Source organism: Metarhizium robertsii, assembly GCF_000187425.2.
Source record: "Metarhizium robertsii ARSEF 23 chromosome Unknown MAA_Scf_1, whole genome shotgun sequence".
NCBI classification, from domain to species: domain Eukaryota; kingdom Fungi; phylum Ascomycota; class Sordariomycetes; order Hypocreales; family Clavicipitaceae; genus Metarhizium; species Metarhizium robertsii.
Window position 1 is genome coordinate 3,707,872 of NW_011942149.1, and position 17,234 is coordinate 3,725,105.

The 17,234-nt window shown below is 51.6% G+C and overlaps 5 protein-coding genes across 5 annotated transcripts; 3 read left to right on the top strand and 2 right to left on the bottom strand.

Annotated features, from left to right (window-relative positions):
• Positions 1-859: 859 nt before the first annotated feature.
• Positions 860-1,999, bottom strand: MAA_02391 (uncharacterized protein; the record flags this gene model as incomplete). Its single annotated transcript, XM_007820389.1, has 1 exon — positions 860-1,999. The coding sequence occupies one exon, from the start codon at positions 1,997-1,999 to the stop codon at positions 860-862; it is 1,140 nt and encodes a 379-aa protein (XP_007818580.1).
• Positions 2,000-2,600: 601 nt separating this feature from the next.
• Positions 2,601-4,504, top strand: MAA_02390 (PRKCSH-domain-containing protein; the record flags this gene model as incomplete). Its single annotated transcript, XM_007820388.1, has 3 exons — positions 2,601-2,694; positions 2,816-3,763; positions 3,861-4,504. 3 exons carry the CDS (start codon positions 2,601-2,603, stop codon positions 4,502-4,504), a joined length of 1,686 nt encoding a protein of 561 aa, XP_007818579.1.
• Positions 4,505-4,941: 437 nt separating this feature from the next.
• On the top strand, positions 4,942-6,926 carry MAA_02389 (ascus development protein 3; the record flags this gene model as incomplete). Its single annotated transcript, XM_007820387.2, has 6 exons — positions 4,942-5,351; positions 5,410-5,443; positions 5,736-6,188; positions 6,272-6,409; positions 6,497-6,655; positions 6,738-6,926. 6 exons carry the CDS (start codon positions 4,942-4,944, stop codon positions 6,924-6,926), a joined length of 1,383 nt encoding a protein of 460 aa, XP_007818578.2.
• A 360-nt stretch (positions 6,927-7,286) lies between these two features.
• MAA_02388 (PIK-related kinase, FAT) lies at positions 7,287-14,761 on the bottom strand (the record flags this gene model as incomplete). Its single annotated transcript, XM_007820386.2, has 4 exons — positions 7,287-7,733; positions 7,794-14,515; positions 14,578-14,645; positions 14,697-14,761. The coding sequence occupies 4 exons, from the start codon at positions 14,759-14,761 to the stop codon at positions 7,287-7,289; spliced, it is 7,302 nt and encodes a 2,433-aa protein (XP_007818577.2).
• Positions 14,762-15,524: 763 nt separating this feature from the next.
• Positions 15,525-16,334, top strand: MAA_02386 (DUF602 domain-containing protein; the record flags this gene model as incomplete). The annotated part of the gene is made up of 1 exon (XM_007820384.1): positions 15,525-16,334. The coding sequence occupies one exon, from the start codon at positions 15,525-15,527 to the stop codon at positions 16,332-16,334; it is 810 nt and encodes a 269-aa protein (XP_007818575.1).
• Positions 16,335-17,234: the final 900 nt, after the last annotated feature.

The following is a 17,234-nucleotide window of genomic DNA, read 5'->3' on the forward strand; positions in this document are numbered from 1 at the left end:
TGATGATTTGAAAGTGGCATTACAAAAATTGGGTCATGGATGGAGTTTCAGCGTTGGGTCGGCAAGCAGTCTCAATAGGCAGCTGCGGGTATTGATGCCATATTTAAATAAAACGATTCATTGTCGCTTGTGATGCAAATCAAAAGTGACAGGTGCTAAAACGGTCACGTCTGGTAGTTTATTCCAGAGCGGTGGAACAATATATCAGACACAGAGTGAACGCGTGGCTGAGCTTGGCGAGCAGATCAAATGCCCGATGGAGCTGGGGAAATGCGCTAGCTTACGAGGAATGCGATTCAATGTTCGGCACCGTGCCATCTGACTGGATCATACGGAGTACTGGGGCACATGCACCTGTAACGACCTCTACGTACTTATTGACAACATTGAACTTGATTGCGTAAACCACATCCATTCGGCAGCCTGGTTCCTTCCCAACGTCGAGTGCATGCGACTTGTTCAGACGCAAACCATGAGTCGCATCTCCACGACCCCTCGGCCAAGAAGGATCATTCGCCCCTCCCCGCAACACGTTACATGACATGAACAGCGCATCGCGAAACATGGATCGCTCGTCAGAGACCCGGGACGGCGAGCCTTCCGGACGACGTGGGTGCGGCATCTGCCAATTCCTGAAGCGCAGCACGTCCCCCCGGTGCGGGAGGCGGAGAGACGTGTTCTGGGTGAAGTTGCTTGCGTGGCGGGACATGCAGGACCACGAAAGGCCCGAGAAGGACAAAACACAAGGCTAGCTAATAATTGAAGCCGTGGTGCAAAAAAAAAAACGTCACGGACGCGCTTGGGGTGGCAGGTTTCAACTCTGATATTGAGGGTGTGTCTATGTGCCCCCTTGAGACCATTATATCTTTTTTATTTCCGCCTGGAACTTGTCCGTCCATTCTGAAAACGCATCCCGTCCGTCTTGCCAATCTTTCGCAAACAACTCGCTGGCGGCAAAGGCATCCAGGAAGCACTGGTCCATGGTCTTGTCAATCTCGGATGGCTGCAGCTCGTAAAAGGCGCATGCCAGGTCCCCGAAGCTGTCGGGTAGCTTGGCGAGAACCTTGGCCATTTCGTCCAGGCGAGAGGGGATGTTGGAGTCGGGGTTTTGGGGTGGGAGAGGCGGGAGCTTTTTGAGGCGGCGCTTGGTGAGGGCTTGGTAGAGGAGGGTGACGAGGCGGAGGCGCTTGAGGGACGTTTCGAGACGGGGCCGGATGCGGTCTGGGTCGGAGGAGGGGATTGTTTGATGCGAGTTCATGAGGGAGTCGAGCATGGCTTGGGCGGAGAGGGATTGGGAGCCGAGTTGGTCGGACAGGTTGTTGACGTCGGGATCGGAGTCGGAGTCGGAGTCTGGTTCTTCGTCACCCCATTCCTTCATCTCTTCCATGACGTCGTTGAGAATATCCCGCCACTGGTCGACTTTTTGGATAAAGAACCCCCCCACGCCCATTTTCGAAAGGTCAATGACATTGTCGCATGCCGACCACAGGAGACCCGTGGCTGGCAGACTGCCCTTTTCACCCTTTGCAAACCCTTCCCTCTTGCTTTCTGAAAGGATCTTGCCGTCGTTGGGGATCTTCTGTAGTAGTTGTTGGAGTTCGGAGAGGACGCGCTGCGCACGCCAGGCTAGTTCTCTGCGGACAACGGCCGTGTATTGCTTCGGCGCACATGCTTCGGCAGCGGAGACTAGTCCGGGGATAGGGCCTGCGACAAGCTCCCGCACGACGGTTGAGACGGCGCTCGGCGTGAATGGCTCGTTGATTATCAGGAGGGAAATCTTGGTGCCGTGGGCGCGGATGAGGGATGCGGAGTCGTGGGCGAGCGACAGGGCATTGATCTTTGGGTCTGGCTCGGGAGACGGTGAGGACGAGCTGGCGGATGCGGAGTCGGGAGCTTTGTGTATTTCAGATAGAACGGCTTGAAGTTGAGTCAGGAGGGCGGAGGCTGTTTGGACGAGGGACTCGAGTGCCTTGATGTCGTCTGTGTCTTTTGGAGGCATTTTGAGTCTTGCGGGTCTTGGGGACGAGCTTTCGGAATGTACTTGTGATTTGATAATGATGTAGTGCCAGATGACGTTTGAATATGATTTGGCGACGAATAACAGTGGCTACTATGGATGTGGCCGTTTCATCCTTCACCCCTTGGCGATGATTGCGGCGTTGGAGGCTTCAACGGCGGGAGATGTCAAGTCGTCGTCAACTTTTTTTTTTTCCTTTGCGCTTACTTGGGTCGTTCGAAGGAGGGGCATTTTTAGATGGCTGGACCCCTCACCAGAGGCTCAGATGTCCAGAAGTCAGCTTGAGGTCAACCGGTCAAGTTCATTTGCTGGCCTGGCGTCAGGCACTGGGGGCTAGAAGGCCGAGCATTTGCCGCCTGTGGGTCTGTACACGTACAGCTTCCAGTCTGCAACGTCGACGCTTTAGGGGCCCCTGGAGCTCAGCCCGTCTGCCCTGAGCCAGACATGAATGGGTAACACGGACTGTGGCCCATTGACCCAATCGGTCACCGTGTTCAGATTCGCCTCGGCCAGGCACCGTGTATTGGTTGAGCTTCCTCCGCCATCCTCCGTCACCATATCCATCACCACATCACTGCTCACGATGCAGCACCCACGTTCTTTGGTGCTGCTGGGCGCCGCTTCTTCCCTCGCCGCCGTTGCTGCTGGCAGCTTGCCGCGCGGTGTTGGGCCCGAGTGTAAGTTCTTGTGTCTGCATCCAATTGACGGGAGCTGGCATTTCTATTTCTACCTTCCCGCAAGCCGCGACTCCATTCGACCTCTCTTAGTTGGCCCAATTGCTAATCGACATCGTCGCAGTTGCCTCCCACTACCAAGGCAAGACCGAGTTCAGCTGCATCTCGGATGCATCCATCAAGCTGAGCTTCGACCGGGTGAATGACAACACCTGTGACTGCCCAGATGGCTCCGACGAACCTGGCACCGCTGCGTGTGCGTACATCGACCCTCTCTCTCCCGAGCAGCCACTTCCAGGCTCCGGATCAGCCTTGGCAAAGGCTCAGCCTGCGCTTCCCGGGTTTTGGTGCGAGAACAAGGGCCACATTGGTTCCTACGTGCCATTCGTCTATGTCAACGACGGCATGTGCGACTACGACCTCTGCTGCGATGGCTCCGAGGAATTCGGCCATGTCGGGGGTGTCAAGTGCGAGAACCGCTGTGTCGAAATCGGCAAGGAATACAAGCGGCTTGCGGACGAGAAGAGGCAAAAGATGCAGAGGGCGGTCAATCAGAAGAACGCTATGCTGAGCGAGGCGCAGCAGCTTCGCCAGAAAGCTGAAGCCAAAATCGCCCAATTGAATACGGAAATCAAGAGTCTCGAAGTGAAGAAGGCCGACTTGCAGAAGAAGTACGCCGCCGCCCAACTCCAGGATAGGGGCCGAGTGGTGAAGAGCGAGGGGGCTGGAGGCAAGCTTGGTGTCCTGATTGGCGTGGCCAAACCCCGGGTCAATGAGCTGCGCAACACGCTTAACAAGGTGCTGGAGCAGCGCAATGATCTTCGCTCTCGAGTGGAGGAGCTGGAGACGATTCTCAGAAAGTTCAAGGACGAATACAACCCCAACTTCAATGATGAAGGTGTCAAGTCTGCCGTCAAGTCTTGGGAGGACTACGCTGCCAGGGAAGCCGACATTGTCCATGAACAGGTCATCGACGCTGATGTGGAGGAGATTCTCAAAGAGGATAGCGAGAGCAGCGGCATCAACTGGGCTGAGTTTGAGAGCGGCGAGGAGGGCTCCGACACTGATATCTGTGAGTGAACCAACTTTTTCTCGAAGCCTCGCCAGAAGTCTTGGACTGTAGCATTCCGGTCACTTGACAACGCCAACACTTGACTAACTTTCTGTAGTGTATAATTTCGAGGCCTATCTGCCTGGCTTCCTCCGTGTATTCATGCACGACAAAGTAACTGCTGTGAGGCTCTGGCTCATTCAGAATGGCATCCTGGCCGACAGTGGTGCCTCTGGGTCGGAATCACAGGTGGTCAAGGCTGCTCGTGAGGCTGCTGAAGCAGCGGAGAGAGATCTCGAAGACAAGGTCCGCGATCGCGACAACGAGACGGAGGATCTCAAGAAGGACTACGGGCCTTTTGACATCTTCCGCGGCATCAAGGGCAAGTGTGTCAGCATCGATGCCGGCGAATACGAATATGAACTCTGCTATCTCGACAAGACGATGCAGAAATCCAAGAAGGGTCACGGACATACCAACATGGGCAATTTTGTCCGCATCGACCGCCAGCTGGCTGACGACGAGGAGAGGCTTGACGGGAAGAGTCTGGGCAAGGGCGAGCGCATGGTTCTCAAGTACGAGGACGGACAGCAGTGCTGGAACGGTCCCCGACGAAGCACTGAGGTTTGGCTTGGATGTGCAGACAAGGAAGAGCTCTGGCGAGTCAGCGAAGCCGAAAAGTGCGTGTACAAGATGGAGGTTGGCACCCCGGCTGCTTGCGACGACCCGGCGCTAGGAGAGGAGAAGAAGGACGAGCTGTAGATGCGAGGCTGAATACTGGTTGAACGAAATGTATGATGGCGAAAACAAGACCCTATAGAGAATCGGGCCGTGCCGACAGCTGTAGAAGACCAATATATTTGCATAACTTATATCGCATCTGGATGGAGTTTGACATGGCCAACAGACTCACAATCATCCACGTGGGTTCTTGCGTTTCTACTCCGTACACTACGAATGATGAGGTGCATGAGACCCACAGCGCTGGACATGTAGTTCTGTGATGCGGAACACAAGCCCGCACTGTAGACGTCGTCAACCTTGGGTTACGACATGTCGTGAAGCATCTTGAAGCACCCACGATTTATCTCGGCAACGAGTATTCTCACCGCTTGGCAAAATCACCACGGCAAGCTCACCTCGACCCCGTCCTGCCCGGTCTCACCCAACCACGCGAATCTCAACTCAACTTCCCCAAGATGAGACGGCTGTCAACCCTGCCCAGAGGGACAAAGCGCCTGTACGGCATATGCCTGCATCTCGCCGTCGGCGCCTCGATATGGGGCTACAACATTGGCATCCTCTCCTCGGTGCTCGTCCACCCGGGCTGGCGAGAGGCCCTTGACGATCCGACGCCGGCGCAAATTGGCCTCGTAACGGGCGTTTATTACCTGGGCACGCTGTTATCCTTCACGTTGCTATCACACCCGCTGGCGGATTACCTGGGCAGACGGCGTGCGGCCGTTATTGGGACTTGCGCCTTATGCCTCGGCGCGATGTGCATGGCGGCTGCCAACGGCAGTGCGGCCGTGGGGATCATGGCTCTCGGGAGATGGATTTGCGGCGTGGGCGTCGGGGTCGTGAGCACCGCGGTGCCGCTGTATCAGAGGTGCGAGCATGGATTCTGCCTTGTTTTTCTCGAATGTCGTCCCCTAACGCCGCGGTAGCGAGGTGTCGCCCGCCAAGGAGAGAGGCAGGCTCGTCACGATGAACCACGTCGGGTTCATCGCCGGACTGGCCTCTGGCCTGTGGTATGCGCTGCTGCTTATTAATTAGTATCCCGAGTCTCGGCTGAAGCTCACGCGTCGCAGGGTCGGATACGGCATGACATTCTGGACCTCCGACGCAGGCAGGTACTGGGGATGGCGAGACTCCATCCTCCTCCAGTGCGTCCCGGCGGCCGTCTTCCTCGTCGGGCTCTTCTTCCTCCCAGAAACGTCTGCCGCCCCCTCTTCCCTTCCTTCTCTTCCGTCATTCGGCGTTCTGACATCAGAACCAAAACAGACCACGGTGGCTCCTTGAAAAGGGCGACGGGGACACCGCCTCCCAAGTCCTCCACTACCTGCGCGAGGAGGCCATGCCCGCCGAGGCCATCACGCACGAACTGCACGCCATCAGCGCCGACGTCGAATCCCGGCGCAAGGCTGGCACGACGTTCGTCTCGCTGTCCCTCTCGCTCTTCCGCGACGCCAGTCTGTTCGCCCGGCTGTGGCGCGCGTTCCTCCTGCAGTTCATGGCGCAAATGTGCGGCGCTACAGCCATCAAGTACTACCTGCCCACGCTGCTCAAGGCCCTCGGCCTGGAGTACAGGCTGGCGCTGATGGCGGGCGCCGCGGAAATGACCGTCAAGATTGCCATGACGATTGTGGAGATGTGGGCGATTGACAGGTTTGGGAGGAGGGCCTGCATGACGGGCGGGAGCTTGATCATGGGCGTTGCCATGCTGGTTAGTGTTCCTCTTCCTCTTGGCTCTCCTCGAGAGAGAGGGGGGTGAGAGGGTGATGCCCGTTCTGACGGAGACGAGTCTAGGTAAATGGTCTTTTGCCCATAATGTACCCCGGGAATGAGAACAAGGTGGCAGACATCATCTGCATCGCATTCATATTCATATACGCCATGGGGTATAGTCTTGGCCTTGGCCCTGCCGCGTGGGTATACAGCACTGAGGTAAGAACGTCGTTGTTTTCACGGATGCTCATATTGGAGTCCAGGACGGGACTAACTCATTCCCCCTTTTTGGGGGTCAGACAACAGATCTTCCCGACTTCAGTACGAGCTAGGGGCCTTAATTTTGCTGCATCAGGTGGTTCCATTGGCAGCATACTCGTTTCTCAGATCTGGCCTGTTGGAAATGCCAAGTTTGGCAGCGGGATATACTTTTTCTTCATGGTGGTCAACTTTATATGCGTACCGGTATGATATACTGGCCCAAATCGTCGCCCATTGTCGTGCAGTACAATAGCCAAGAATGGCAAACTAATCAATTTGGGCCTAGGTTATTTGGCTTCTATATCCAGAAACAAAAGGTAGAGAATTGGAAGATATGGACAGTCTGTTTGGAAAGTCCGAGGAAAGAAACGCAACTCTCTCTCTAGGCGGAGTAGCTGAAGACGTAGGCGAAGATGGAGGAGACATGCTGTCCACGACAGCAACCCACGAAGAGGATGAACCACTGCTGCCATGATATGAAACAAGTCCAGGTATTTAGGAACTAGCCAGAAACACAAAATAGAGACCAAGCATGCTGCTTTGCATGAAACACCGATATTCATTAAACCGTAAACTGGTTGTCGTCATTGCTCAACGCAGCAGAACAAGTCAACTTGTAATATTGGCCATTAGTCAAGGTATCATTAAGGCTGGGAGGGAGAGCCCAACGTTGCGATAGAAGAAACCATGGTTTACAGTACAGTCCACCTCCTAAAATATACACCCAACAAACTCCGGCTATTATACTCTGCAACTGAACCAGAACAGACAAAGAGAACTGAGCAACCAAGAGAGAGGCGCCCCGACTCTGTATACCTGAAAATCGGAGATGTGCTTACCAGAAGCTACACCAGCCGATGTAGTGTTGGCAGAGATTCTCCAGTTTCGTAGCTTCAACAATCAGCTTATTGACCTGATTGATCACATCCAACTCCTCATTATTCTTGAAGTCTCGGCCGGTGAGCTTCTGTTGCACCCGGTCTAGCACCTCAACCGCTCTGGCGTTTTGGCTCTCCGTCTCCTGCGCACCATTGATGCCGTTACCATCAGGGGCCGCCGAGCTGTTCGTACGTGCCCTTGCCCTGGATGTAGGTGGCCCCGACGGTTCGCCATTAGCAGCAAGGAGCTCAGACGGCGCAACATCTGCATTTAAGATTGAATGCCGGCGAGCACGGCCTGCGGTCGGGCCTGCAAGAGCCACTTCGCGCTCAGATTGGAAATTAGGCCCAGCAGGTGACACCGTACTTGTCAAGCGCCACGTCAAGAGAGGATCATGAATAAACTGTGTAAATGTTAGAATTATGTTACAAGATTCATCACGCATTGGACAAGTGACACATACCGCTTCCAAGACAGCCAACACGCTTTCTTTGTTCTCCCTGAGCACTCGCATAACATGCTCACATGTTATACGGAAGCTACCTTCGATATTGCTGACTTCCATGGCGTATGTCAACATACGAGTCAGTCGGAATGGAACCCTCTCGGGATACTTTTCACGCTTCATTGCCACTTCGAAACAGTCTCCGAAATCGATGTGAATGATTTTGCCCGTTATACGATCGAGCATCAGGTTTGACGGATGTCGGTCACCTAGGCCGAGAATGTAACCAACCATCGACATTACACCCAAAGAGCGAGTATAGTTGGTTCGCCGTTCGAGCCATGCTTCAGATGATTTGGACTTCAGCCACAGGACACGGTACAGGTCCTGACCAGTAGTATTGTCAAGCGCATAACCGAATACTTCTACCTTCTGCATCAAAGTGAGATTATCATAATCAGGCGCCATTTGCAGCATGATGCGATGCTCAATGTTAAGCAGGATCTTGCGGCTTTCACGGTACTCCCGAATGAGAACGTGAAGAGTATCAGTGTTTGGCAACCAACCAAAGAGACCCGAGTTCTGTGAGAGCGGAATAGCAGGATAACGGTGGATGTTCAGATGTCGTTTGGAACATTCAGAGTCGTTGGCCAGCAGAGTGTTACAGAGACCAAAGAGCTGCATGACCCGCTCATCCTGCCTGATATCTTCATGACCCTTAAGGAGGAAGGCATACGATACACCATCACTGCCACTGAGTATAAGCTTTCGCGGCCGTTGCTTAGAATTGATGACACTAAGTGTAGTATCAAATGACATGATTCTGACGACTGGCTGGCCGCTTCTGTATGTTCCGGGGACTGCAAGATCCAAATCCTTGGAGTTAAGGAGCTTTGGCGAGCAATATGTAAGCTCAAGGCTCGTGACTTGCGGTAGCTGCCTAGTGATCCTTCGGAACACCTGATAATAGAGGTCCCAGGCCTGGTTGAGGTCATTCACATCCTTCGAACTTTCATACTGGTGGCACCATTCTTGTGCCTCCTTCAAGTCCCGTCCAAAAGCTTGCGCGAATGAAATCTCACGCAAGGTTTCAGGTCCACGCTCAAGAAGATCATGTAGGGGGCCGAGAGTTTCGAACATGCCTTCAATATTGTGGTCACCAAAGTAAAGACGAGAGGCCTCCTCCAGTCCTTCATGCCAAAGTTCGTGCCAGAGAACTGCAACACGAATAAGCTCATGAGAGACGATGTCGGCTTGAGCAACCAGATTGGCACTGTGTTGCCTCATGCTATCCATGATCTGCGCCGCGGAACGGGACCTCCTTGAATTTTGCCATGATTTCATCGCCACCGTCAAGGGATATACAAGAGCTTGAGGATGGGCTCTGCCAACATCGGCCAGTAGATTATGCACAGCCTGCTGCACCCGTTTGTTAGGCTGGTTAATTCGAGCAATGAGCTGTGGAATGACTTCCAGCCAGGTGTCCACAGAGACGTTGCTAATGCCTTCCATGACAGCTGCGTTAACATCTGCGCTGCCGCCGTGTGAGAACCACAGAGTTAGCAGGCGGAGCGTGTCTTGGAGGGAGCTTCCGACTGAGAGGGCGATAGACTTGAAGAATCCCTGAATGGCAGGAACCACGTGCTCAATAAGCAGCGTTTGGTCTGCTCTGGATAACTGGCTCTCGGCCCTGGCCGACAAAGTCTGGACAATCTCAAAATTCGCCAATGCCCAGGCATGCCAAGCTTTGTACCATCGCGGGTTGTATTTGGTTGCTTGGGAATACGAATTCAGGATTTCCTGCACCTTGCTGTGCTGCCAATCATTCTTATTCAGGGCAATAAGCCACTCTCCTTGACGCAGATAGCATTTCGCCAGTAAAACGGTCTGGTCATACAAGGCCCGTTGGGTCTGGGGGCTCATCAGGGACGGATCTATCTGCCCCTGAATTCCATAATCTGTCGGAAGATTGCCATCGGTGCTGCCAGCTTGAGCAGCGAGGTGGGCCTTAGCCACATCCAGTCGATGTGCGGTGTCGTTTGTAAACCTCTGAAGGCAATATAGCGTCCTCTCTGAAATGCCCTGTCGCCTTCCAGCGGGCTGTTGGCCAAGTTCCCACTCATATTTGAGCATGGCATACGTAACTTGGGCTGGGATGTTGCGCGGTGGCGTGGACCCCGACCTGTCGCTCCTATTATCTGGCCAGTACGGAATCATTGTCTCCAACGGAGCATCACTGCCGATGAGCTGCTTCAAGGACTTCTCGGCCAGCCCCATGCGGCCAGATTTACGGCAAAGATTGGCAAATTTGATCCACATACGCATGTTCTCTGCCGGTGAGATGACCAAGGCTCTGAGGCGTAGCATTCTGTGCCAAACCTCAACGTTACGCTGACATCCTTGTAATCTGGTCTCCCAAGTTTTGCGCATTGTTGCCTGTTTCTTCTCGTCACATTGCTTGTAAACAATAAGCTCTTCTAGTTCAGCCAGCATTTGAACTCGGACGACGACCTGATATGCTCTGTTATAAGATTCACTAACAAGAGCACTCAACTCGGTGTCCAGACCCTCACGAGCCTGCTCGATACACGCGACAGCCTCACGAAACTGATTTCTGTGCAGCGCAAGGATGGCACCAAAGAAAGATCTGTCTGGCGAGTGCCTTTTAAGAGACGACAGATAGTTATCCATGTGGTCCCATTTGTTTTGCCCCCATGCAGCAGCGGTAGCGAGCGGCGCAATCATCCGTTGCACCTCAGGAGCAGAATTGACCCAAGTGCTGCCGGTGAGGTTGGCAAGAGCATCCCATTCTCCAAGGGCGTGCAGGCATCTCATTTTACCCATGACGATTTCAATTGGGGTGGGCTGGTCAGCGGGGATCTCTCGTTCACGTTTGTTGTAAAAGGCGAGAGCCTCTTCCCACCTCTCAAGCTTTTCAAACCAGGTTTCACGAAGCTGGATGCCTTCCTTATAAAGCTGAGCCTTTCGTAAAATACCAATGGCGGCATCAGACTGCTGAAGCTGGTTGTTGATGACAATGAGTGCCTCAACCGCGCCGCTACTTTGATCTTGCAAGAATTCCAGCTCCTTGTAATGCAGTGCCTTTGCATACGCATGACATCTGGCCGCTTCTCGTCCGAGTACCCTGATATCAATTGGGAGAGCCTTGTCGTCGTGTTCCATAAACTCAGCAAGGTTCAAAAGCAGTCCCAACAGATCGGGCGGAACATTCTCAGACTTGATAGCGCTCTCAATGTTCTGTATCAGCTCATCTTGAAACTGTTCATACAGCTCACTCCAGCAAGACACGAACGCCGAGTTGAAGAGCTCACGGGCCAGCGGCAAATAAACGCTTGCCAAGCTTGCGCAGGCACGAAGTGCATGATTTGGCGACTCTGTCAGTAAGGTCGTGCTGAATCGCCGGAGCCACTCTTGCCAATCCTCCTTGGTGGATTTGCCTCTTGTGTCCCATGCCGCCTTTAAATGAATTGCGTTCATCTCCAGTTTCTTAGTTCCCAGATCCGCGAATTGTGTTTCATCTGCAATATCAGCAAATCGTGACTCGGATGTCAAATCTTGTGGCAAAACTTCACCCTTTTGAAGCTTGCTCACAAGAAGATCATAATTTTGATGCTGTATCTGGTGCTGAGTAATGACTTTATTGACCGTGCGCATGAAATGCACATAGTCTTTTCCGAGTTGCTGTATCAAAGCACAAAGCGTATCAAGGGCCGTCACCCGCAAAGCAGGGTCGCCGCTATCAAGCACTCGAGTGAGTGGATGAATTATCTTCGCTGCATAGTCATTCAGATTGACTTGCCGTGATATCTTGCCAATAGTGTCAATGGCGTGCTTTCGTATGAACACAGGTTGCCCTTGCTTTTCAAAAGTGCGAACAATAACAGGAATTATTAAGTGCATGTACTCTTCAGCGCTGGCACCGAAAACAAGGAAGGCATGCAAGACTCGCTCAGAGGGCACTCTCTTAGCAGACGAATCCTTGTCAAGCACTCCGAGCATGTTGGGCAGAATACCAGCTAGGTAAACTTTGAATTCTCCTTCCAATGACCGCGAAATTGCTTCTACGAGGGACAGGATTGTCGTCTGTAATGATGGTGATTTATCCCAGTAATCTTGAAGTATCTGGATGATGTCCGGGAGATAGTTCCTAATATGCTGGCGAACGATGCTGACTAGCGTCGCTAACTGATTAAAATAAGATTCTAATCGAGTCGAAGCTGAAGATCGAATCACTTGCAAAAATGCCGGGATGATCCTATCAAGGAACGAAACGCACTCCAAGCCCAAAGTGCGAAAGATGTTCATTATTGCCTCAATCACAGCCGCGTGGTGCTGGGCCAAAGAGGTATCTTTAAGAATTTGCAGTAATGCATTGATGACAACAGTCGGGAAATACTCTTTGTTAGAGGGTGTTAACCCGGTCATCATCAACGAAATGTCAGTCATCTGGTTCGAGTCGACTCGTCGCTGGATTTCAGGCGTGTGCTCTTCCACCTGCTGATGTTTATACGGATCCAGAGCACCCAGAATACCCATGAGCTTAATAGTTTGTTGCCGGAGAGGGCCTCTCTGGTCCTCTGTGCGTATGATGCCTTGCAGAATTTCCAAGAGCTGTGGGTAATCCAGGTACGGCTCAATGACGTAGCCAGAGTTACTAGCCAGCTGGCCCAGAGCGTTGAGAGCAGCCTCCCGTTTGATATTTGAACTCTGGTCTTGCAGCGCATCAATGATCAACGGCATCAAGCGATCTTTATACGGCAGCATATCTTCACCGCCGACTGTCGCGAGGTCTCCTAGTGCTTTGAGGATAGTAGCCGCAACCGATGGACTGGAGTCCTTAGCTTTCGGCAGAAGTACTGATATCATGGGCTCAACATAGGGCTTAATAAGTGACTGAGCATTCTGCACCAGAAGACTGAGCAGCTTGGCGCTTTCTTCCTTGTTTCGTGCCACATCCGAGAACTCGAGCTCCGTAAGCATTTGAATTAGAGTTTTGCGCAATGAGGGAATGACGTATGCAGGATTAAATCGCGCCAACCGACCGATAATCGAGATAGCAACTTCGCGAATGGCAAACACTTCATCATTTAGGGCAAAGAACAAAATCCTAATGTTCTCAGCTTTTGCAAGATGACGATCAAAGCGCTCATCTAGGGCAGCCAGGACTGTTCGTCTGATATGGGAGTCGGGATCCGAAATGCCCACAGTCAATAGCTTCTCGATTACGTCGCCAACAACCTGTAGTGCATGATAACTAGTTTGATTGACAATCGGATCCCGCACATAAAGCTGACAGCACGTCAAAGCAGCAGCTTCCCGGATTTCAGGGTCTTCGTCTTCCACATATTTTATGGCGACATCGCGAACAAACTCGTTCAAGATGTGTCCGGAGAAATCAAAGCTGCCCAGCGTATTAAGAGCCAGCTTGACTTCTGATCGTCGATTCTCGTATGCCTGGGGGTCCTTGACGTCCTTGGTGATGGCGGGAACCGAACTAAGAGTGTTGGGCTGAGGTGCACCAAGTGGCTTAAAAGGTTCGCCACAAAGGACAACGCTCAGCATATCCAAAAGCCTTTCTTGGATGGTAGGCTTAACCGGGGGGATATAGAATGCCATGTCCACTAGTGCTTGGGTGAGCTTTGGGGTCAAATCGCAAGCGAAAATGGGATCCAAGAGTGCCTCCATGTATTTACTCAATGTTTGCCCAACAGCAACCGCCAATCGACTAATGCAGTCAAAGACAGGATCGACAGAGCCTCTCTTGCGCGACTGGACACTAAGACCTTCTCTGACGTAAATGAGGACGCCATCAAGATAAGGGGCAATGGCACTCTTGACAGAGTTTGCAATGTTTCCAATAGCCAAGAATGCATCATTTCGTTCCTTATCTCTTTTAAGCATTCCGGATAAATAGACCATAAATTTATGCAGCCATGTGTGCGCAAAATCGGCCGGCGAGTAGCTAGCCAGATCAGGAATGAGTGACACGACTGTTCTTCGGGTGGTTGGGTCTCTGTGGTCTTTGTGTTTGAAAACAATCTCACAAGCTTCCTGGTAATGCTCCTGCATGTACATGCCTCCTTGCTCAAGAAGCTCTTTTAGAACTAGTAGAGAGGCATGGATGGACTCGACGGTGTTGACCTTGAGACCCTGCCTAGCCTCGTTGAAAATCTTGCTCATCCAAATCTGTTTCATCTCTTGGTCTCGTTCGCGGATGATACGGAAACAGGCACCGACTGTGTCTGCCGAAGTTTCTCGGATGAGCTGTCGAGGATCTCTTAATCCGACCCAAATCCAGTCAAATATCGTTGGAATGTATTGGTACATTAACGTTGGTGCATTCCTCGCCAACTCTCTAAGAACGAGGACAGCACTATATCGACGCTCTTCGACTCGGTCGTTTTGGAGCCACTCCAGCGCGGTATTTACTTCAGAATCGACCAATTCGGAGATGAGAGAGCCTCCGGGTCGGCATAACTTTCCAAGGGCAATGGCTGCCGGTTTCATTGGGTTGATGTCTTTACCGCGTAGAATTGTTTTGATATTCTGCGTGAAACGAGTATACTTGGCCGCAACATCAACGCCGTCGAATTCTACCAGAGCGTCTAGTGCGTAGATGCCGCCCAGTCGCTCCGCAGAGTCACTGCCATGGGTAATAAGTTGAGTAATTTTATTATTGACAGCATTGTAGAAGGCAAGAAACTGCTCTTGGCTCAGGTCTATGCTTGCATTATCAGTCGAATTCGTCCCAATCGTGGCAAGGTGGGATGTTTTATTTTACCTCGATGGCAAACGACCACAAGGTCACGGAGCTGAATAGCAGCTCGTTTGCGCACATCGTCTCCGACACTATTCAACTGTAAGCGAAAGAAGCCATGCCGAAGATGAGAAGCATCCTACCGAGATCGAAGGCCCCGAGTGATGTGCTCAAGCCGCTCAAGAGCGACTTGCTGTTGTTGCGCCATCGTCCCCTATGGCGCCGAAGCTCGAAAATCAGGCCAACATGAACAAGAGTGTCAACTAATGTATTTTATCAAATGACTAGATCGTCGCAATGCTTGATTCTATGTATGACAAGGAATGGGCGGATCAATCGCGCAGCCGTCGTGTGATGAACGAGTGTGAGTGGATAAACACTCGCGGCCGGTGCTGATGGTCGTTCGGAGGCGTCAACTTCCCTACGGCTCGTAATTATGTTATATTACGGAAGGGAAGATCGATACAGCTTATCACAAACAAAGTAAAGGAGTTGCGAAGGAACCCGCACCGGGAAGAGGCCTTGACTAAGGAGTCAAGATCGACAAGAGGCGTTGCCTGGTCGAATGTGAGGGTGTTGGCGGTGCCTCCCGCGGCGAGCGACCATCAACTCTTGTGGGTCCTTGTCACATGGGCGCCGTGCATCGCACTGTATGGATACAGGAGAAGGTACTCCGTACTTTTAGAGGGGGCAGTCGGCTTTCAAAGTGCACACTCGGTACTAGCTTACATAATACGCACTGTACTATAGTCTTCCCTCAAAATCATTATCGATAAAGAAGGCTATGACCTCTTTCCATCCGTGCAGCGGACTCTGGTCTTCACCTCACTTTACCACCAGATTCTTCTCAACCACATACACAAGCCACAAATTGTATATCGACTCCGACTACCGCGAGACTATCTCCGTATTCCGACGACGCGCAATACTCCACCGGCATTAATTTATCACTGTCTTTCACTTTTACGGCCATGGGCAATGACGGTGGCTCCATTCCAAAGCGGCGAGAACTCGTCAAGAATGCCGCTCGCGCGCCTACGGTGTCTGAACTCAAAGCTACTGCTTTAGAATCGCTTACCCATGCGTGGGCTCATTGCGCTCTCAGTGGCGCCATTCTGGAGATGGAAACCGCTGTATCAGACTGGAAAGGGCGGTTGTTCAATTATGAAGCCATTCTTAGTGGATTAATGCCGTCGGACGAGCCCGTCGAAACAACTCCCGCCACATTTGGTATCAAGTCACTCAGAGACGTTGTGCGACTCAAATTTTCAAAGACTGACGGTAAATGGGCATGTCCTATCTCAATGAAGGAGATGGGACCATCCACTAAGGCCGTGTACCTGGTCCCTTGTGGCCACGCTTTTGCTGAAGTTGCCATCACAGAAATTCAGGAGAGCTCGTGTCCTGAGTGTGGTGAGACCTTTGAGAAGGCCAACACAATCACAATATTGCCGACGACCGAAAAAGATGTCCGGCGGCTGGAGAAGAGGCTAGACGATCTACGGGAGAAGGGCCTGACGCACAGCCTAAAGAAGGATAAATCAGAGAAGAAGAACAAAAAGAAACGAAAGGGTGACGAAGTCAACGGGAATGACGACAAAGCCATGAAAGCAGATGCATTACAACCAAAGAAGGATGCAGACTCAAGAATAAGCGGCATCAATAATCCTATGGCAGCATCCCTTACTGCCAAAGTTCTGGCTGAACAAGATGAAAGAAATAAGCGGCGGAAGCTGATGGCCGAGGTTATATCTAGGAATGGCGAAGTAGTGAAGAGCTGATGGAACTATCAAAGCATGGTATATATGATAGACAAAGAATGATACCCCATGAATGTAAATTGAAACAGAACCTTGCAAGATTTGAAAATGGGATACCCTGTATGCGACACATCTGTCTGCATGGTTGATTTACAGAATGAAGTATGTCAATCCATAGCCTTTTTGCCACATTTTGCCACAAACTCTTTCTTTCCATCTCAATTTTTTTGGTCGTCATCCAAGTGTTAGAACATGGTTATCCAAACGCCACCGGGTTATCTTGGTAAACCAACATCTTCTTTACTCTCTTCGCTTCAGGGATAGAGAAAGGCGAAGAGAGACTCAAATGTTGTGGTAGATTGGAAGCCATCTGGACCACACAGACTTAAGTCACTGGTGAATTCTCCACCTCTTGAATATCACTTTGCTGTGTTGACTGATCAAGTGAAGTTTTCTCCATCTCCTTCCAAGGCGTCATCTAGCGCAACCGCCGCAGTTTCAAAAGCCGCACAAAGTACAAGTGTCCGTAGCTTGGATAGAGTTGTATACAAGTCGTTTTCGTTCCACCATCACAAAGAACCGAAATAAGATGTTTATGCAGGTATAAACGCCGGTAGGGGCTTGTTATCGGGCTTCAAGTTTGATCTGCCGTTGCGTAAAGAACTCCCTTCCATCTTTTACAACTCTGGTTGCTATTATACTTGCTTTCTTCGCATCACATGGATTTTTTTTTCTGTTTTTCAGTTCATCATTGAGCAATAATCGAAGAGCAGCACGTTTAAAAGAAGGATGGCAGCTTTTGGAGGCTTCCAGTACAGCGCCGCAATGGGCTCTGTCTCGAAACGAAAACCCGAAATCTTGAAGAGGGATTGGTCTGATTGACCATTGCTGAAGGGGGCGATATTATAGAATCAAAGGCTG